At 61.4% G+C, this 21,150-nt stretch overlaps 6 protein-coding genes across 6 annotated transcripts; 3 read left to right on the top strand and 3 right to left on the bottom strand.

The window, feature by feature from the left end:
* Positions 1-812: 812 nt before the first annotated feature.
* olpB_0 (Cell surface glycoprotein 1) lies at positions 813-4,783 on the bottom strand (the record flags this gene model as incomplete). The annotated part of the gene is made up of 3 exons (XM_062770069.1): positions 4,717-4,783; positions 2,445-4,588; positions 813-2,406 (listed from the first exon to the last, which is right to left on the bottom strand). The coding sequence occupies exons 2-3, from the start codon at positions 4,580-4,582 to the stop codon at positions 813-815; spliced, it is 3,732 nt and encodes a 1,243-aa protein (XP_062626054.1). The 5' UTR covers positions 4,583-4,588; positions 4,717-4,783.
* On the top strand, positions 2,868-4,658 carry Nefh_1 (Neurofilament heavy polypeptide; the record flags this gene model as incomplete). Its single annotated transcript, XM_062770070.1, has 1 exon — positions 2,868-4,658. The coding sequence occupies one exon, from the start codon at positions 2,868-2,870 to the stop codon at positions 4,656-4,658; it is 1,791 nt and encodes a 596-aa protein (XP_062626053.1).
* Positions 4,784-5,887: 1,104 nt separating the features above from the next.
* DR_0705 (putative protein) lies at positions 5,888-6,857 on the top strand (the record flags this gene model as incomplete). The annotated part of the gene is given in 4 exon segments (XM_062770068.1): positions 5,888-6,043; positions 6,062-6,071; positions 6,109-6,443; positions 6,480-6,857. The coding sequence occupies 4 exon segments, from the start codon at positions 5,888-5,890 to the stop codon at positions 6,855-6,857; spliced, it is 879 nt and encodes a 292-aa protein (XP_062626052.1).
* Positions 6,858-7,594: 737 nt separating this feature from the next.
* Positions 7,595-8,386, bottom strand: SR4_0 (Spherulin-4; the record flags this gene model as incomplete). Its single annotated transcript, XM_062770067.1, has 1 exon — positions 7,595-8,386. One exon carries the CDS (start codon positions 8,384-8,386, stop codon positions 7,595-7,597), a length of 792 nt encoding a protein of 263 aa, XP_062626051.1.
* Positions 8,387-8,648: 262 nt separating this feature from the next.
* Positions 8,649-9,914, bottom strand: UGE5 (UDP-glucose 4-epimerase 5; the record flags this gene model as incomplete). Its single annotated transcript, XM_062770066.1, has 1 exon — positions 8,649-9,914. The coding sequence occupies one exon, from the start codon at positions 9,912-9,914 to the stop codon at positions 8,649-8,651; it is 1,266 nt and encodes a 421-aa protein (XP_062626050.1).
* Positions 9,915-11,997: 2,083 nt separating this feature from the next.
* On the top strand, positions 11,998-20,933 carry btrM (2-deoxystreptamine N-acetyl-D-glucosaminyltransferase; the record flags this gene model as incomplete). Its single annotated transcript, XM_062770065.1, has 3 exons — positions 11,998-12,260; positions 12,415-14,948; positions 14,995-20,933. The coding sequence occupies 3 exons, from the start codon at positions 11,998-12,000 to the stop codon at positions 20,736-20,738; spliced, it is 8,541 nt and encodes a 2,846-aa protein (XP_062626049.1). The 3' UTR covers positions 20,739-20,933.
* Between the last annotated feature and the right edge of the window lie 217 nt (positions 20,934-21,150).

The following is a 21,150-nucleotide window of genomic DNA, read 5'->3' as shown; positions in this document are numbered from 1 at the left end:
TACCCCGGCCATCGGATTGCCATGGCGACAAAAGAATCAGCAATCAAGCTAGTCGCCGCCGTCATATCACACTTGGAGGGCACCGCAGCCCCGCACCCCATCCCGGTGCCGGAGGGGACGGCGTTCCAGCGCCGCGTGTGGGCCGCGATTGCGGCCATCCCCCGCGGACAGGTGCGTACGTACGCTGAGCTCGCCGGTGAAATCGGCCGCCCGAGAGCCGCAAGAGCTGTCGCTGGCGCGTGTGCAGCCAACCGCGTCGCGTTGGTCGTGCCCTGCCATCGAGTTGTGGGGTCTGCCGGGATCGGCGGGTACCGTTGGGGCGTAGAGAGGAAGCGGGCTCTGCTGGCGTTTGAAGGTGGTGTATTGTAGCTCATTGTCTGCATGACCGACAATGAAGGGCAGTTTTGAGAATAAGGCTACGAGAACTACCTAACGTCGCCCGTTGTCGTTGGCGAATGACGAAAAGGGGTACGAGATGACTCAAACACTTAACGACACATGTCACGCGCCTCGATCTGTGGCAGTTGTGGTTCGATGATGTGCCACGCGGGGGGGGGGGGGGGGGGGGACTGGGTTCATCCAACCGGCACACAGCATGCAGGAGAGTGCGAAGGCCCTTTGTACTGACTTCAGTCACCGTTCTAGGCCTATACGTTAAGTGACGCAGCTCGCCGCCGCAACTTTCCCACCACCACTTCCAAGTGCACAGTCACATCATTGTCCGCACTATAAAGTCCCAGTGGGTTGCTTCGCAGGCGTGAAGCTGCGTGATATTATCAAGATAATAGCGCATTGTAACAGCCCTCGATCGCTTAGATGGCGATGGGGGTGCTGAACGTGAGGGTGACGGGCGAGCCGTTGAGCGTGACCCACTGGATGGGAGGCTCCGAGCCGACCTGGTCGACGGTGATCGAACTACCCGAAGCCGAGGCAGAGCCGGAGGGGATGGTAACCGGAATAGGGACGCTGCAGGTGTTTCCGTTGGCAGTGACGACGATCTGGGTAATATGGTTGCCATCAGCCGAGAGGGTGTAGGTGGCAGAGGGGTTGCAGCCGTCAAGAGCCATGCGGTCGAGGAAGTACTGGGCATTCTGGTCGTGGGTGAGCGACGTGATGGGCCAGTTGGTGAGACGCGCGAGCTCCTGGGCAACAGTCTCGACCCAGAGCTGGACCAGGGACATGCGGCCAGTCTTGGGGCCCACAGTGTAGGTAGCGGCGTCAATGAGACGCATGTTGGCCTGGTGGAACATGTAGGGGTCGGCCTGGAGGTTGAAGAGGTAGTTGGTGTTCTCAGTCTTGGTGATCCTGAGCATGTCCTGGTAAGTACCAGTGGCACCGGTGAGGGCATGCCACTCGGCAACGTCACAGTCAAACGTGTCGCAGTTGTAGTAGATGAAGGTGGCGTAACGGGGCGAGATGACGAGGCCCTCGTAGCCGTTGGCCGCGACAGTGGAGATGAGAGGCCAGTAGACCGAGCTGGGGTTGCGGAGGAGGGGGCGGGTGTTGTCACCGACAACATGAGTGATGCCGTTGTCGAGCCAGGCCTTGATGACATCACCGTTGTGGAGGCCAGTGATGGCAGGGGGGATGAGACCGTGGGGGGAGAAGCGGCCGGCGGCGATACCAGTCTGGGCGAGCCAAGCCTGGTTGAACTGGATCTCGCGAGCAGCGTCGTGGTAGGTGGCGTTGTTGAGCTCGAGGTGGGTAAAGGTGTGCGAGACGTGGGCAAAGGCGTCGCGGTTGGCCGTGGTTTGGTACCAGGCGGTCAGGGGGTCGAGGAGAGCGCACTGCTTAGACCAGCCGTATGTGGTGAACTCGACCGGCCAGGCGTCGACACCAGTTCCAATAGGCTTAACCCACTCAAGCGGGGTGTCGGCGACATCGTTGGTGTAGATGGGGTAGTCGGGAACGCAGACACCAGCACCGCCCGAAGGGTTGGTGACCTTGTCAATGTCACCGTTACCGTTGTGGCCAAGCTCGAGGCGGAACGACGAGCCGGCGGGGAGACGCGAGTTGAGGTCAACCTGCCAGGCAACGTGGCCATCGAGGTCGGCGGGACGGATACGGAAGGTAGTGCCGTTGGGCGAGTAGATGTCGGTGGCGAGCTCGAGGTCGTCGATCTGGGGCGAGAGGTGGAGCTTGCGCTTGCCGACGAACACACCGCGAGTGAGCCAGTTAACGTGGGCGTGCTGGAGGAAGGCGCAGGCAGGCGACCACTGAGGAGCCCAGCTGGTGAACCAGACCCAGGTCTGACGAGTGCCAACAGTGTTGATGACGGCGGCGACCGTGTTGGTGGTGAAGGTGCCGTCAGACGAGGGGCCGTACATGGCCACAGCCTTGGTGCCAACAGCATCCGTGATCACGGCAGGGTAGTGCCAGAGACCCTCCGACGAGACAGTAACACCCCTGAGGTTGTCAGGAAAACAAAGCAATGCAACACTCACGCCTTGATGTTGGCCGAGGGGTAGTCGGAGGTGTCGACGAGGCTGACGGGCTGCTCGACGCCGGCATTGCAGCATCCACCGCCGGCAAGGGAGACACCAAAGTTGACGCCGGGGAACTCGTTGATACGGACCATGCGAACATTGAAAGCGACCTGGTAGTTGAAAATGGCGTTCCACTGGTCGGTGGTGACGGCCGAGTTCCAGCCGGTGGCGTATTGGTAGGCGAGGGCGTCCATGATGATGATACCCGAGTAGCGGCCGTGGGTGGGGGTGTCGTTGAGCACGGGGAGCGCAGCACCGGCCTGGGGGATGATGATGCCCTCGTAGGGGATGGCGTAGCCCTGGAGACCGTTGGTTCCGGCCTGGATGCCAGTGGCATCACGGGCAAGGATCAGGATCTTCTGGTCGACAGTGGCGCCAGGAATGGCGGCGGTGGCGCTGGGGGCGGGGGCAGAGGACGAGGCGGCGGAGGAGGCGGAGACGGAGGCGGACGCGGACGCAGAAGCCGAAACCGAGCCAGTGGCGGAGGCGGACGACGAGTCGGTAACAGAGGCAGAGGCAGACGCCGAGGCCGTAGCCGAGGCACTGGCGGAGGCGGAGTCCAAAGCGGAAGCTGAGCCCGTAGTCGAGGCCGACGCCGAGGCCGAAGAGGAGGCTGAGGCAGAGTCAGATGACGACGCCGACGCGGAAGCAGAAGCGGAGGCCGAGTCCGAAGCCGAGGCCGACGAGGAAGCAGTGGCGGAGGCAGAAGCCGAAGCCGAGTCCGAGGCAGAGGCAGAAGCAGAGGCAGATGCGGAGGCTGAAGGAGAGGCCGAAGCAGAGGCCGAAGCAGAGTCCGAAGCCGAAGCGGAGGCGGAGGCAGAGTCCGAGGCCGAGGCCGAGGCCGAAGCTGAAGCTGAAGCAGAGGCAGAAGCAGAAGCAGAAACGGCAGCAGAGTCGGTTGCCGACGCAGACGATGACGCCGACGCCGAGTCCGAGGCTGAAGCCGAAGCGGAGGCAGATGCAGAGGCAGAAGCCGAGTCGGAGGCCGACGCGGACGATGACGCCGACGCCGACGCGGAGTCTGTCACTGAAGCCGACGCCGATGCCGAAGCCGACGACGAGTCAGACGCGGAAGACGACGCCGACGCCGACGCTGACGACGACGCCGAGTCGGTCACTGAAGGTGATACCGAAGCCGAAGGCGACGCCGAGTCAGATGCGGAGACGGACGGCGAGGCGGAGGCAGAGTCGGAGGCCGACGCAGAGGGAGAAGGAGACACCGAGTCAGACGCCGACGCCGACACAGAGGTGGGGGTGGCCGAAGACGCCGAGTCGGATGACGAAGCCGACGATGACGAAACTGCGGACGACGAAGCAACGTCGGACGAGGCAACCGCCGATGACGAGGTCACGGTAGAGGAAGCAGAGTCCGACGAAACAGACGCCGAGGACGAAGCAGAGTCGGAGGGAGTAGCCGACGACGAGGACGAGGCAGAGTCGGAGGGAGCAGCCGACGACGACGAAACCGCATCGGACGACACAGAAGAGGACGAAGACGCACCAACAGAAGAGGATGAAGCCGTCGAGGACGAAGTAACAACCGAGGACGACGACGACGACGACGAGGCAGCAGAAGGCGAGGCAGTGGCTGACGACGAGGAGGAGGCGGACGTCGACGACGCCAGGGCCACTGACGACGAAGGAGCGGCGCTCGAAGTCGGGGAAACCGACGTGCTCTTAGAGGCCGAAGCCGAGGAGCTGGAGCTCGAAGAAGACGAAGAGCTCTTAGACGCGGAAGACGCGGAAGACGACGAGCTCGAAGAAGACTTGCTCGACGACGTCGAGGTAGACTTGCTCGACGGCGTCGAGGTCGACTTGCTCGACGAAGTCGAGGTCGACTTGCTTGATGACGTCGGGGTCGACTTGGTCGACTTGGTCGACGACGTCAAGGTAACGTTCACCGACGACGATGAGGTGGTCTTTGGTTGTCCGGGGAGGCGAGAGTTCCACTTCCCCGGGTTAAAAATGTGGCTGATTTTCTTGTCGAGGCCGTGGCCATTGCCGTGGCAATTACCGTGGCCGTGGCCGCCGCCGTGGTTTTGTGCGACAGCTGCGCTGCCAAGGACAGCGAGCACGGCGAGGAAGTGCACACGCATGGTTTGCTGCTGGGCACGTCAGACTCCCATTGCACCTGCCACTTGCGGGTTCTGCGAGGTCGATACTACGTCGTAGTTTTCTGTGGGTTGCCGCGAAAAAAGAGAGACGGGTTGCAGGTGATAACTTCACTTACTGAAGGATACGAAGATTGTCCGGGTGCTGGGAGGGGAGGGGTGAGGAGATGGAGGGAGTGTGATACAATGAGATGGGGCGATAAGGAGGGACAGGACCGTGGTTATGTAGTCGCGAGTGAAAAGGGCGAGGACTACGTCCGGGATATGCGATCTTCGAGCTCCCATGGCCCGTCAGTGTTGTTGACTGGATGTGATCCAACTGGAGGGGAGAAGCGTTACCAATTAAAATCATCGACACGTCTGACTCTCCCAAGTGCGAGAACGATGGCTCGGACGCGACGAGGCGTGAGGCAGGTTCAATCGGGCGATGAAGCGCTCGAGCGCGTCTTCGTCTTGTTGGTGTCGCCATCACCTCGCCGTCGGTCTCATTCCGCCTCGCTGTCACTTGCAAAAAGAAAAGAAAAAGTGTGGTCAGCCTTGTGGCGCCGTGGCGCGAGGCGCGTCGTCGGCTTGGAAAATCAGATCGGGCAAGTCACGCGTCGTACGTCGCGACGCGCAACGCACGACGCGATCCATGCACACCGTGGCTGGCACGAGATCTTATGCTTCAAACTCGGACCTTGCGTCCTCGGAACCGTTCCGTTCCGTCTTCCCTGTTTCTCGTCCCGAATTGATCCACACGACCTGTGCAGAGCGCTGTGGACTGCGTCTGATAGGGCGCGTCGTCGTCGTCGTCGTCGTCGTCGTCGTCGTCGTCGTGTTTGTCGTTTTGTCGATTTCTTTTTTCTTTGCAACGATGGCTAGTGTTTGTTCTTCTTCTCATCCATGGGCTCTGCTCTCCACCAAGTAAGCCCTATCGCCCCAGGCGGTGCATCTCGCCACAGCAACTACTATTCCGCGCAACCCCCTTTGACTCACCAACACAACCCCACCAGCCCTGACCCAAATAGCTGTGAGTGTCTGTAACCAAAGCCGCCCACCTTTGCACCCCTCCACTGCAACGACCACATAAGCATGGCGCACGCACCTCACAATGTTGCCGACACTAGGACGACGCGTGTTGTGCTGGAGTGCGCGGCAACACCACCCGAGATTCCGTCTCACGACAATACTGACCCACCCCTTTCCCCTCCTCTCCAACACTTCCCGTCCGTCCTCTCCTCAAACGACAACGTCGACAAACCACCAGCATCCGATTCACATCGTTCTCTTACATTGTGGAAAGGCATGATGCTCTTCGGTCTCGTCCTCCTCGTCCTCATTCCCCTCGCGATTGGCCTCGGCGTGGGTCTGGACCCCCGGCGTCACCGCTCGAAGTCGGCATGGACAGCAACCCCGTCTGAGACAGCGACAACGGTGATCCCCGGCCGCCTTTGGCGGCCCCTGGTGGGCGCCAGTTGGCAGATCGTTCTCAGTGAGTTGTTGCTCTTGCGCCCGCTGACACCCGCCAGGTCAGCCAATTGTTGCCAGCGACGTCCCGACTATCACTCCTGATGTCGACGTCTACGACGTCGACCTCTTCGATACGCCGCCTGAGACCATTGCCGCGCTGCATGCCCGCGGCAAGCACGTCGTGTGCTACTTTTCCGCAGGCTCATATGAGGCCTGGCGCACCGACGCGGCCAGGTTTGACAAGGGCGACCTCGGAAGCGCACTCAGGGGCTGGCAGGGCGAGAACTGGGTCAAGACCGGCAGCCCGACGGTGCGCGCCGTCATGATCAGCCGTATCCAGCTCGCCGTGAGCAAGGGCTGCGACGCCATCGACCCGGACAACGTCGACGCCTATGTGGGTGGAAACAAAGGAGGCCGCCGCTGACACCAGAACAATGCTAATGGGCTCGGACTCACCACTGCCGACGCTATAGACTTTGTCAAGTTCCTCGCCAGCACCGCCGCGGGCTACAATATGTCGATCGGGCTCAAGAACGCCGGCGATATCATCCCTAGCGTGCTCTCTTCCGTCGACTTCTCGGTCAACGAGCAGTGCGCCGAGTACAAAGAGTGTGATAAGTACGCTGCGTTTGTCAAGGCCGGCAAGCCCGTCTTCCACATCGAGTATCCTGGCGATGCTCCCAATCCTTCCAGCTCCGAGCTCGACGCTGCCTGCAACTCGTCTGGCACCAAGGGCTTCAGCACTGTCATCAAGAAGATGAGCCTCGACAAGTGGGTTCAGTACTGCAACGACCAGAAGGCAAACTAGCGTGTTCCTGTGGTCCTGTTGGCTGTGTCCTTTCGTTGTTTCTGGCCTGGAGGCGCTGGCGCCAGGGGCGGGCTTCTTCCATCTTCCTGTTAAATTCTTCCTCCCTCGTCTTACGACACTTCACGGCTCAGTCGCTGGCCGACACATAGTTTAATGCCTTGAAGCCGATGCATGAGTGAACTGTGCTGGTTGCAGGAGACAATCATGCTGGGTGCAGGAGTCAACTACACTGTGTGTATGCGTCAACAGTGCTCGGTGCCAGTGTGCATGCTGCGGCTATGAACCCGGCCTCACACACACTGCCAACCCCGTCATCCCGTCATCCCATCCCCTTACCCAGGTCACTCGTTGCACCCAACACGGAGGCGGAATCTAGAGTACGAGCGTATCCGTTTTACCGAATTGGATCTCACGCCAAGCTGGATCTCACACCGACCTGGATCCGTTGCGCAGACCATACATCGCATTGATGTCTCAGTCGCAGTCTCCGTCGTTCGCCAGCCACATGCCAGCCGTGGCCACCACAGGCAACCCGAATCGTGGTTTCACCGTCCGAACAGCGATGCGAGTACGAACCGAATCCGTGACGCCATCCTCACAACCTGCTCCCACGCCTTTCGTTACTGTCGTAGCGGCCGCCAAGCTGGCACGAGAGGTCGGAGCGTCCGAGAATGGATGCACATCTCCTAGAATCACTGTACATTGATGACTAGGACTACATCATACGAGGCCGCCGGTCACACAACGGCACCTGCCAATTCGTCCCACGCCTCCGGCCACTCGTTGTAGCCGCCGCCAAGCTGATGCGTGACATAGACACCGCCGAGACGGAGATGCCGAACTTGCTCGAGGATCCCGACGGCGCCCCCAGCGCCGCCGCTGACCGAGTGCACCATGGCGACGCACTTGTGGCGCAAGGGGGCGGGGATCTCCGCGACACCGTGATGCAGGAACCACTCGGCAAACTGGACTGCCGACTGCTCAAACACGACGACGAGGTCGGCGTCCTCGACGTACCCCCGCGCAACGACCGTCCCAGGGTTGTAGATCACAAGAGGGCCTTTGCGGGGTGGCGCCGCAGCTTCTAGGGTAGGCGGCGCTGTCGCGGTCACTGCGCGCCGGAGCCGCGCCGATCGGATGTAGTGTGCATACGCTGCCAAGTGTCCCCGGAGATCTGGGTTCCAGGGAGCCTCGTCGATGAAGATGCCCTGGACACGGAGCAAGCCCTTGGATGCAGTCTCCCACCCGGCATAGCGGTCGATGTCGGCCTTGACTGCCGCTGAATCGCGCGCACAGTACGAGCAGTGCACGTAGCCGACCACCGAGATGTTGGTGACGGCGAGGAGCGAGGTAATGGCCGCCTGGTAGCTCGTGTCGGGGAGGGGGTCGGGCCCTGGCCCGCTGGAGGGGTTGACGATGGCAATGAACTGCACGCTGGGGTGGGCTTTAGCGGCGAGGACCAGCGGGTCCCACGACCCAGGGAGCGGGTAGATGTAGAGCGGCACGATCACGATCGGGGCAGGGGGCATTGTCGTCTTGATTGGGAAAGGATACGAATGAGACCAAGATGAAAGCATGCAACAATGGAGTTTGGATGCACATGAGGCCGTACACACTTCCCGACACCTCGCCCCCGTCAAACTTGTATGTACAATGCAACTGTCCGCTTTAACGCAACGCCGAAGTACACGACGCCCAATGCAGTGTTCAATGATCCATGTTCAACATCCATTGTGCAAACCCTTGTATGGCAAAGCATCACTTCCTGTGCTTCATGTGGGGCGCGCCGCGCTAGCGCTCCACAGCCGCCTTGGACACAAAGTTCCACAGGTCCAAGGCACACTGCTGGAGCGACTCGGTGGTCGTCCAATTCAGCTCGGAGAGTGCACGTTCGTTGCGGGCGACGCAAGAACCGACGTCGCCTGGGCGGCGGGGAGCGAGCACAGCAGGCACCTTGCGTCCCGAGGCGTGCTCGAGTGCCGAGACGGCCTCGGCGACGGTCGTGCCGTTGCCCGTCCCCAGGTTGAAGGTACGGAATGGCTCGGCGATCTTGATGTCGAGGGCGGCAATGTGGCCACGAGCGAGGTCGGACACGTGAATAAAGTCACGGATGGCGGTGCCGTCGCGCGTGTCCCAGTCGCTGCCAAAAATGTTGAGGTGCGACGTGCGGCCAGTGAGCACGTTGGTGATGACTGGGAACAGGTTGGTGGGGACGCCACGCGGGTCTTCGCCCAGCAGGCCCGAGGCGTCGCACCCGATCGGGTTGAAGTAGCGCAGAGCCACAATGCTCCACTTGGAGGGAGCAGAGTATGCGACGTCGGCGAGAATAGCCTCGCCAAAGTACTTTGTTCGACCGTAGGGGGAAGTGAGCCCCGTGACACCTGGTGTGGCGTGCGAAACGTCACCGTGGCGGTCGAGGAATGACTCGGGGTGGTGGACGACGTCGTACTCGCTCAGTGGCTGGCCGAGGTCCGCTTTAGTCCCGTACACGGTGGCCGAGGAGGAGAAGACAAACTTGTGGATACCGTACGTGTCGAGGAGTGCGACGAGATCGACGAGGCCGCAGACATTGTTGCGGTAGTAGTCGATGGGCTGCGAGATGGACTCGGAGACAGACTTGAAGGCGGCAAAGTGGATCACACCGGAGATGCGCGAGCGGAGGGCGGAACTGCCACTAATGGCATACTCGTCGAGCAGGGCGGCGAGGTCTTGACTTCGGTAATCGAGGTTCTCGAAGCGGAGGCTGGGCACCTTCCTGTCGTTGGCCTTGCACCAGACTGTGGCGGCGAGGAGGATCTTGTCGACGACGACCGAGAAGCTGTTGCTGAGGTCGTCGACAATGATGACGTTCTTGCCCGCCTTGAGGAGCTCAAGGGTGGTGTGGGAGCCAATAAAGCCAGCGCCACCGAGCACGAGGACGTGCTGAGAAGGAAACGAACGGTAGGCGTCGAGCTCGAGGAAGGTAACGTCGTCGTCGACGCGATAGAGAAAGGGGTTGACCGTGACAGAGTCGACGGGGGTGAGGAGGTGCGAGTCTGAGCTGGTAGAGGCAGTCATGAAGGTGTTGGTGCCGAAAGAAGAGGAAGATTAGGACGAGAGAACAGACCGCAGAGGGAGAAGGAGAAGGTAGAGGACAATTTGCTATTCACTACGGCTTTTAGGCAGCGAAGGTCTTGCAAGAGTGTGCGTTAGCTCGCCACGTAAGCAGAACTTTTGAAGCGTACCGCAGGAGGCTAGGAAGAGAATGTCAAAATGAGTCTAGAGGTGGGGGAGATGAGCAGTTTGCACGTTGGCTCCAAGATCTCTTGAGGCTGGACAGCGAGCAACAGGAAAGGTGAAGGAGAGTGCGGCCAATGCTCGAGAGGGCTTGATGTGTTTTCTTTTTCTTTTTTGCTTCCTTTTGTCAGCAGCGAGATGCCCGAGGAGTGAAACGATCGACGCGTCGTGTAGAGTGAACCAAGACATCTCACAGGACGGAGATAGAACTTCATCATCTCTGTATGGGAACTATTGCTAGCAGCGCGATCAGCAAGGCGGATCCTGTCGTGAGCTTTGCAGCAGGGCCAGATCAGGTTGCAACGTTGCAAGGAGAATCCGGTGCGAGACCACGTCGGGTGCGAGGACGAGAGCGATGCGAGAAACGGCGCAACGTACAACTGTACAGGGGATCAAAATGTGGCAGAGGGTCGGGGTTGCGGCCTGTGCAGCAGTTGACGACTCGGCGATCGACAGCGCGCAAAACCCAGCAGCGACCCTGTGGAGCTGTGAGCTGTGAGCTGTGAGCTGTGAGCTGAGCACTGTGAACTGTGTACTGCGAGTATCGCCCTGCATTGGGTGCGGGGGCATGCATGCTGACACAGGCAGTGGTCTACGGTGCGTGCGAGTGCGAGGGATATCGAGTACTTCGCCACGCGAGTCGTCATCCCCTCCACGGCTGGTTGCTCATGCATGGGACTAGGCTCGCCAGAGCAGCCGGGCGCGCGGAATTCCCACCCTCAGAACAGGAGGGGGCTGGGCGTTGCTTGTACGCAAAAAGCAAGTCGTGAAAGCTGAAGACTGCGAGGCATGTCGCTCGACATCGTGGTCGGACGACACGAGTATGTAGTCGATCCTCCGCGTCGTCAAACATCGGATCTCGAGAGGCACGCCACCTGCGCCAAGCACGCCAAGAGCGTGAGCCGAATCTGTGTCGGGCATGTCACGGCATCTCTCTCTCGGCAAAGCGCCCGGCCGGTGCGCTGCGTACACGAGAATACGCACAGTGACAGATCTGTCTTGCAGGGAAGGGGATCGGCAGCCAAACAAAACCGGAATGTGGCGGCGGCCGTGCCGCGTTGCGGGGGGCGGGTGGGCAAGATTTCGGTGACCTAACCTCTGAGGTCATGGTCCAAGCGGGTAGGGGGCGAAAAATCAGCGATGCGAATGCTGCATGCACCAAGCCCCTTGCGGGAGCGCCGACTCAGTCGACGACGACGACGCAACCGGTGTGTCTGGCAAGGCGTCGGTGTGGCGGTCAAAGGCTGCGTCGAAGGGCGACTTGGGAATGCCGTTTGCGCTGCCGTCCGAGCTCTGGCGTTCTCGTGCCTGACAAACGCCTCAGCAAGCCGCTGTTCGCCGTCGACGACCTCGATCTTGATCTTGTCCTCGACTTCCTCGGTAAGGGCGTTGACGACCGAGAGCCATCCGCGGCCGGAGAGCACGTCGACATTCTCCCAGAGCCAGGGGCGAGCGGCCTCGCGCACATGGCTGCAGGTCGGGGTGGACGACAATGGCGTGGGAAACTTCAACGACGCGTCGAGAGTATTGTTGTCGGCTTAGAAATGGCCGAGGGCGATGGCCAGCGCGCACAATGAGTCAATACTTCGCTCGAGCGACGAGACCATGGCGGGAGACTAGCTACACCAGCCTCTTCCTGAGCTCGTCGCGACGAACCATATGATCAATCAACCACCCTTATCTTCTCCTCCTCGCTCGTCCTCCTCCTCTTGCCCCCCCCCCCCCCCCATCGGCAGTCTCCCCGCCCAAACCTACCGAAAGCTGCCAAGCTGCAGCACTCACAATCCTTTCAAACCACCCTACAACTTGACTGTAGCAAACCAACGACCGTCACGCCCACGGCAACGGTACCCCCGCCTCTGCCATGTCTTCCTTTTTCCCGCCCGGGTTCGGCACGGCTGCCGCCACTGGCTGCGGCGTCGCCAAGCAACCCCGCCTCCAAATCTTCTGCAGCACTGTGCTGTCGGCGAAGGAGCTTGTCGCACACTTGTACCAGGCTGTCAATCTCGCCATCGGCGCGAGTGCCATCGCCGTCCCACTGCTCTTCTTCATCGCGTACACCTTTTTCAAGCCCAAGGACGCCGGGGGCCAGTCAACAAAGCCGAAACAAAAGTCCGAGTCCCCAACGTGAGTTGGTTTTGTTACTGTGATGCACCCTGGCTAGCACCTCCTTTGTCCTTCCCATCGCACCTCCTCCCCATTGCACGCATAGCCACGCTGTCCCATTGCACACATACCCCCCCTCCCCCTCCAAACGCGTGCTCATCCCCACCAGTGCCAGAAGAACCCCGAGCAAGGGCAGTGTATCAGAAGTCATGGTCGTCGCCGACCGCAGCAGCACAAACGTGTCCCTCCGCCAGACGCGCTCGTTCCGCGTCGTGTCCAACCTGCTCGGCAACGACGAGACCATTGACATTACCAACGGAAACGCCGACCTCGTCGTGTTTCCGCTCCAGATGTCGCCATCGCACGATGTAGAGACACTGTCGGACATCAACGTGCGGGGATCGCCGTCCCGAACATCCCGATCGTCGCTCGCCCCACTCCGCAATGATTCACGTGTATCACTCGCCGCGTCCATCACGTCCGGGACGACAAAGGCCCCACAGATGCTTCTCGGCGGCATCGACATTGACACGATTGCCGCCGAAGACTTGGCCACAGATACTGTCAGCCTGACGATTGCTGGACTCGTCGAAAGATACCTCGAGCTCGACCTGACTGGCTTTGCGCTCCGATGCTCTCCGACGACCAAATCGGACAAGGCCGACACGCTACTTCAAGCACTCGATGACCGCGGCATCTCTGTCATTCTCCTCATCCACCACGATGCCGACATTCTCGACACAATCACCCTCGGCTTTGCGTCCGGTCTCATCATTGAGAACGCATGCATCCTCCCCAATGGCCACCGCCGCGGCTACTTTCAGAGCAAGAAGCTCCGCAGGGTCATGACGCGCTGCGCGCGCACCCGTGAAGCCCACCCAGAGTTCTTTGTCGGCTACCTCGACCAATGGCTCCATCCCCCGCACCCCTCGGTCGTCAAGCGCGCCGTCGCCATCGCAGAGCACTTTGGCGCCGTGTTCGAGCACGGCCCCTTTGACGGCATGCCCGGCCAGCGCAAATCCCGCAAGCCCACCGCCGCATCCCGCACCATCGGAGGCTTCGAGTACCTTCGCCGCGCGGAAATCATCGACCTCCAGCGCTCGTGGATGGCCGTCGAGGGCACCGTCGACTTTGGCGACGGCGCCTTTGACGACGTCAAGGCGCTCAACCTGGATGACATTGAAGAGGTCGTCCCCGGCGCCGCAGTGTGCTTCGAGCCGCAGCCGCTCCCCCCGCTCCTCTCCCGCTGGCAGACCGAGATCGCGCCCGTCGTCGAGCCCCCGGCTTACCTCTCCATGTTCCCTGCGTCGTGGACCGACTTTTGGAATGCCGACCAGGACGGCAACCTCCTCTCGCCGTACGGATGCTTCCCGATCGGATGCGAGCCGCTGATCCAGCACTACGACGCGATCGTCGAGTCACAGGCGCACTTGCTGCAGCTCTCCATGCTCGAGCCCGTCACGGGTGCCGAGGAGCAGAACGTGCTCATTGCCCTCCGCCAGCTCGCCCAGGACCGCGCCTGTGATGTCCGCGTGCACGACCTCATCGCCGGCCTGGGCTCGCGCCGCATCCTCGCCTTCAAGGGCCTGCACTCGGGCTTCCGCACCCCCGACGGCAACGCGCAGTTCTGGGGTGTCTGCCGCGTGCGTCACGACTCTGACCCAGACGGCGTCGACATCTTCATCTCACGCCAAAGCCCCAACGACGCGGCAGTCATCCTGCACACCTTTCTCGCGCACTCTGGCATCCCGCGCGCCGAGCGGTTCGAGCACGAGGTCGTGCTGGACGCCGTCTCGACGACCGCACAGCACCACTCCGGTCTTCCGCCAACGATTCGCGTCGCGCTTGAGGAGGCCTCGCCAGCCGAGCTGCTCCTCATGCTCCAGAAGATTGGCCTCTCGCGCAACAAGCACTTTTTGGTGCAGAGCATCCGCGCCTACGTCCACCGCCTGCTGACTCACGACACGACGCACAACAACTGGACCCACCTCGCTGCCCGCAAGGCGCTCGATCGCTCGCTGACTGTTGGCCACCTCCTCGCCCTTCGACTCCAGCACCTTGCTCGCCAGGGAGCCACCGAGCTGCCCTCCCTCGACAACCTGCTCTACCTCCACGACCTCGTCGAGGATATCGTCCTCGATGCCCTCTTCTACGGCAACCACAAGGTCATGAGCAAGCTGACCCGCTCCCTTCTGTCATGCTACGGTCGCGAGCCGAGCAGCACGCCGGTCGATGTCGCGGCGGACCTCTTCGCCGTCATCTTCTTCACCGTCCTCCGCCGCGCCGCCTTTGAAGACGTCTACCTCGAGACCACTGACCGCTGTCCGCTCTTCCTCTCGCAGCCCGACCAGGCCGCTGTCTTCTCCGAGCTCTGGACCCTCGGCTCGCAGTGCGAAAACTACTTTGGCCTTGTTCCCCGCGACATTGGCGACATTATCTACCACCGCTACAACAAGGAGCTCGACGACCTCGGAGCTCCCATGGCCTCGGAGCGCGTCGACAACGAGATCATGACCTTGTACGCGTCGACTGACACTGTGCCCGATGAGCGTGGCGACGCCATCATGCTCGCCATGGCCGCCTCGTCGTCGGTCAAGCTCACCTGGCGCGAGTGGATGCAGGTGTGGAGGATCCGGTTCGCTTCGGCATCGGCCATGTCCATCTTCTGTATGCCCGCTGTCCTCGACGTCCTCTTGCTCACGTTTACTGGTACGTGTCCACCACTGTCGCGCGCCGCCCGTGCTCACCATCCCAGGTCGCGGACTGTTCATGACGGCGTTCATGAACCCGAAGCATGTCCAGGTCGCGACCTATGCCCTACTCGTGTCCCTCCTGCTCACTGCCGGTGTCACGGGCTGGGTCGGCTCGGCCGCGAGCCACTACCTCCCCCACTATGCCTACGACAACATGATCTACTTCCACGTTCAGAGACTCTCGGGCGGGTTCGTCATCGCGGTCCTCATCTCCATCGGCGGTACCATTGCGTTCGGCGTCACAGTCTCCCCGGCGGCCGGCTTCATCTTTGCTGCCTACCTCATCGGCGTGTCGACCTACCTCAACGTCCTCGGTGTCATGAGCACAATGCACCAGCACGGCAGCCCTCTCCCCTCGGGCCGCAACGCCTTCCTATCGTGCTTCCTCCTCCTTCTCCTCAACCCCCTCATCTCGTCCTTTGTCAACGGGCACGACCTGGCCATCTACCTGACCACGACGTACGTGTTCCTCGGGCTCGTGCTCTTCCGCTACCGCCGCCTGTGCCATGCGTGGTCAACATGGATGGACAACATTCCACCTTTGAAGGCTGCCCAGATTGCCGAGTGGAACACGGCCAAGCAGTCGGAGAAGTCCAACCTTGGCATCGAGGCCGACGAGAAGCGCGGCCTCCTTGGAAAGGATGACGCGCCCGATGCCCCGACAGCGTTCCGCACTGCCCTCGCAGCCTACGTCCGTGTGCACGCTCACCGCTCGGGCAAGCCTGCCGACCCGCTACTCGACAAGGCAGCCCGTGCCATGCCCTACATTGACTGGCTCTTCAAGCAGGGGGGCAGCAAGGACATGCCCGAGCAGTTTACAACGGCGTGGTTCACCAAGCTCGGCGAGGCGGTTTCCGGTCAGCGCTCCCTCTCGCGTGGTCTCAAGGACCACAACGTGCTCACCCTCTTCCGTCTGGCTCGTTGGGACATTGGCCAGAACCTCGGCCTGTTCCTCGTCGCGCTTCTTGACCGCTGGATCATGCTCGCCATGGGTGCTCGCAAGCCCTACCCCTCCATCTACACCGACCAGCGTGCGCGCTACGGCTTCTGCTTCTGCATCATCTACTTCTGTCTTGGCTCCCTTATCCTCGACGTCACCCTGTTCAAGTACTGGTCGGTCCGCGACACGCTCTCCGAGGACAAGCTCGCCAACCTCGAGCATGCCAAGCAGGTGGCTGCCGAGACGGAGCGGAAGCGCAAAGCAGCCAACGTCAAGGCGCTCGTCGACGTCTTCGCCAAGTGCGGCGTCATCTTTGGCGTCATGACCGTCCTCATGTGGGTGTTTGTCTCGTCGCACAAGACAACCATAATGTACTACTCGTACTCGTTTGGCTACTCGTGCTGCCTGCTCTTCCAGTTCAACCGCTGCTTCACGACCAACACGGCGGCGCACGTCAAAATCATCCTCTATTCGGCTGCTGTTGGCTTTGTCATTGGCTGCGTGCTGCATGCCCTCCCTTGGACCGCAGACTTCCTGTACAACGACCTGATTGCGCAGAACATTGCCGCGGGCTCGGCGGCCATCGGCACCACACTCTTCACGTTCAAGGACTGGTCGTCCTCGTCGTCCCCACTTGCCGCGACTGCCGCCGCGTCCCCTGCGCCGACGGATGACGACCCCGCCGTCTACGTTCAACCCAAGCTCATGTCGGGCGACAGCACCGGCGCGGGCACTGCGCTTCTCCGTCGCCGCGACCTTCCCAAGCCGTTCACCATCGCGACGGTATGGAATGCAGACAACACACACACCTCGACGGCTGTGGCACAGCTCCTCCATGCCACCCTCACGGACCCCGAGGCGCCTCTCGCTCCGTCTACTGCCCAAATCATTCAGACCAGCCTGGATATGTGGACGACGGGTCGCCTCGTCGCTGCCGTGCTTGGCCGCGAGCACTTTGCCCAGGCCGGTCTCCCTGAGCTCAACTCGCTCAGCTTCAACGACGGCTTTGCGCTGCACGTTGCGCTCAACTTCTCGGCGGCTCCCGTTACGACGCTGAGCCAGCGTAGTTTGGACCCCAGCCCTGCCCTCCCGCACCTCATCGCCGAGGCTCTCATCTTCCACGTTGCGCATGTTCAGTTCGGCATGACCCACACCGAGGCCATGTACCTCGAGCACAAGCTGCGTGGTAACCATGTCATCAGCAAACGGCTCGAGGCCGAGCTGGCCTTGTCAGACAACACGACCGCTGGCCTCCTTTGCCGCCGCACGTGGATGGAGCTCATGCACCAGCTGTGTCTCGGCGTCGACGTCGACACGCAGTGGCACAAGCTTCCCCCGGCTACCCGTGAGGCCATCATTGCACGCATTGGCGGTAAGCCCGTGCGGCTGTCCGAGGAGTTCTCAGCCTGGGCGACCGACACGCGCGTCGACATTGCCACGTCCGACTTCCACGTTCAGCTCGCCCTCGAGCTGCACTCGCGCAGCACTGAGCGTCGCAACCACGTCATTGTGTACCCCCCCGAGGGCATCACTGCGGAGCCCACACCGTTCACCGCGCAGCTCAAGCCCGTTCCTATCCCACGTGGTCGCCAGCGTCGTACAGTGTTCCAGTCGATCCTCTACTCAGTCACCAAGGTGCCATTTGTGGTTGTCAAGTGGATTGCCATTCTCTCTGGCGGTGGCTCCAACATTGAGCGAGAGCTCGTGTACCTCCTCGAGAATGTCTGGGGCCGCAGTGTCATCCTCGGCTTCACCATGATCGTGTGGAAGATCTGCTCCAAGATCAAAGACTTTTGGGTCTTCTGGATTCTCATCTACCACCGGCCTGCTGTGGTGCAGATCACGCGTCTAGCATCAAAGGGTGCCCGTCGCAAGACTCACAAGGACCGCATCGTCGTCGAGCTGACCCGCTCGGCTATCACCGGCTTTGCCTCGGTCAGCGACACGGACACACTGTCGCTGCACGTGTACAATGGAACCCTCACGGTGGAGCCCGATGTCGGCGCCCCGCTGTTCGTGGCCACGTACGACTCGGTGTCTCGCCTCACGAGCCGCGTCGACAAGGATGGCCGCACCTCGACGTTCCAGTATGAGGGCAACTCGTCCCGCCGTCCCGTCAGCCGCGAAGTGGAGCACAACGGTGCCAAGAGTTTCGGCGTCTACGACAAGCGCGGCCGTGTCGTCAAGGGATCCATCACTGTCGGCGGCACCAAGCTCGGCTTCCAGTTCCACTACAAGAAATCCAAGAGTGATGCGTCGCTCCTGCGCGCCGACTATGCTCTCATCGGCAGCAACGATTCGCTCTCCGTCTTCTGGGGCAAGCCCGTCGACGTGGACGAGTACACCTGGGTTGCGTCCAAGAACATTGGCCTCATCGTCCGCCGCATCGGTGCCAAGACGTACACGACGACGTATGACTGGTCGCACCGCCGCGACCCGGTCATCACGACGCGCGTGGATGACGACCAGGGCAAGCTCACTGCTGTTGCCACTGCGCCGCCTCTGTGCGAAAACGAAGAGTTTTTGCTCAAGCTCCCTGTCGACCCTTCGTTTGACTCGGACGACCTCCTCATCTACCACTCGCCTCGGCACATTAGCCAGATGCGCCGCTACGCCTCGGGCAAGACTTCGGTCCTTTCCCGCCTCAGCCCCTCCGGCTGGCTCACGCGCTCCAAGCACTACACCCATGTCCCCACCTGGCGTATCCGCACCGAGCTCTGGTCCAAGTGGCTCAAGACGGACGGCATCGACGCCGTCACGGCGTGTACTGTCGACGAGCATGTGCTCCGCCAGGAACCACTCCTCAAGGAGTACTGGTGCGCGCGTGACCGTGGCCAGCTCGGGAAGGCGCGTACCGCCCTCGACTCGAACATCTCGCAGATCGTTGCCGCCATTGACATTGACACCGACGTCTCGGAGAGGACGCTGCTTGCGATCCGAACTTCCGACCTCTACGCCATCGGTCTCGGCAAGGATGCACCACCAATGACGACCCGTCCTCAGGACTGTTACAACGACACTCCAGACCGCATCTCGGTCATCTTCAACGACGTCGGCTGCTGGCCCATTGCTCCCGGAGGCGTGTCTAACTGCCGTCGTGACCTTGTCAACGGTCACTCGACCATCCGCAACCATGTGTTGGCCGAGTGTGCCAACGACTACGGTAACCCGCGCTTCCAGATTGAGAAGAACGTTCAGAGTCTCAAGCTTCTCCCTCTCTGGGGCCTGGACGGCGGTACTGCCAACCATGGTCTGATTGACAACCTCCTCGAGTCTCAGGTGGACGAGAAGGTCGACGACACTGACATTGACCGCGACATTGTCGGCGTCTTCATCCCGCTCCTGCAGCAGTTCGTCAAGGGCTGTCGAACCAAGCGCTACTCGTATGCCGACATTGTACACCTCTCCAACGTCTTCCTCTCCATGGCCAAGTACTACCAGCACAAGGACTACACTCGCACGTGGCGCTCGGTCGAGGTCGAGGAGGCTTGGGTGGCTGCGTGGCTCGAGCCGTACGATGGCGACAGCAACATTGTGTCGCCGGCCGACTGCTTTGACATCTCCAGGCCAAGCATGTTCGACCTCAAGCAGGCGCTCAACATTTACCTGGCCTACTTCTTCATCTTTGCCGTTGGTGTGCCGGACCGTTGCCCCCGCGTGTTCCAGTCGACGCACCACGGCATCTCGAGTCTGTTCGGCATGGTCCTCAAGTACCGCCGTGGCGTGACGTTTGGTATCTGGGACCACGCCATTCTCTGGCGCGAGTGCTGCCTCAACTTCTCGGTCGCGCAATGCGAACTGCCTGTGGCAGTCCAGTCGATGCTGCTGGCCGGCATCGGCGTCGCTACGCGCCTGGCCTACACCCACGCCGATGTCATCCTCCCCTGTGCCAGTCTCTTCAACCCCATGTGGGAGGTCGAGCTTGGCACTGACGGCGCTCGTGTCTACTCGCGCAGCCAGTTCCGTCGCAAGATCGACCCCATCGTCAACGGTATCAGCGACATGGACGGCTACAAGCCCGTCGACAAGATCCGCACCGAGAAGCCGACCGTCGTCATGCTCTCCAACGTCCAGTTCATCAAGGGCGTCAAGGCGGCCATCCAGTCGGCCGACATTATCGTCAACCGCTTCGGCTTCACCGACTACAAGCTCGTCGTGTACGGCGCCAAGGACCGACAGCCGGCGTACGCACTCGAGATGGAGAAGCTCATCGTCGAGCGCAACCTGTCCAACCATGTGGTGCTGGCCGGCTTTGGCAACTCGAAGGAGGTGCTCAAGGACGCATGGCTGTTTATGAACTCGTCCATCTCCGAGGGTCTCCCGCTCGCCATCGGCGAGGCGGCCCTTGCTGGCGTTCCTATCGTGGCCACCGAGGTCGGAGCGACCGCGCTCGTGCTCACGGACGCCGAGGACGCGACTCAGCGCTACGGAGAAGTCGTCCCGCCCAACGATCCCGTCGGCCTCGCTCGTGCCCAGATCAGCATCCTCGCCATGGTCGGCCCGTGGGCCAAGTTTACCGAGCAAAAGGTCGAGACGGCGCTCCCCGAGGACATTACGGCCGACGACGTCCAGTGGCTCACCGAGCGCTTCTACAAGCACTCGGAGGACCGCCGCAAGCTCGGTCTGCTCAGTCGCAAGGTCGTGCTCCACTCGTTCCACGGCTCGCGGTACATTCGCGAACACGAGCAAATGTACTGGATCCAGTGGCATCTGGCGCGTATGCGTGCCGACCCGGCCCTCAAGGCGCTCCCCTTCAAGTTTGGCGCGCCCGAGCCGCTCAGCTATATCGATGTGGACGGGGAGTGAGCCTCGGCGTGGACGTGGACGTTGGGTGGAGGGGCCATGCTCGACTGTGGAGGCCCTCGCGTTGGTATATAATCTCGCGTCTTGGACAAACACTCTTACGACTCTTTGCTGACCGCTGCTCTAGGCGGCCGGCAGTCTTGATGGAACCTTTATGGGCTATGTATAGACGGACAGTGATGCATTGGACAATCATGGTGCACTGCAGTGGACGTGGCCTCGACGCGTCCAGCGAGGTGGTGCGCGCGCAGGGTGAGTCGCGCGAGCCGTGAGCCGGGACGAGAATAGCACGGCGGGCAGGGGGCAGTGGTGCCACCTTGTGGACGGAGCGAGCCGTCTGTCAGGAAAGGTTCGGGCAACCATAGACGCTTTTAAACATGGCAGTCGTCGTCGTCGTCGTCGCCAGTCGCTGGAC

This window comes from Vanrija pseudolonga, chromosome 3 (genome assembly GCF_020906515.1).
Source record: "Vanrija pseudolonga chromosome 3, complete sequence".
NCBI classification, from domain to species: Eukaryota; Fungi; Basidiomycota; class Tremellomycetes; order Trichosporonales; family Trichosporonaceae; genus Vanrija; species Vanrija pseudolonga.
The sequence above is the reverse complement of the archived record's forward strand: the minus strand, read 5'-3'. Positions and strand labels throughout refer to the sequence as shown.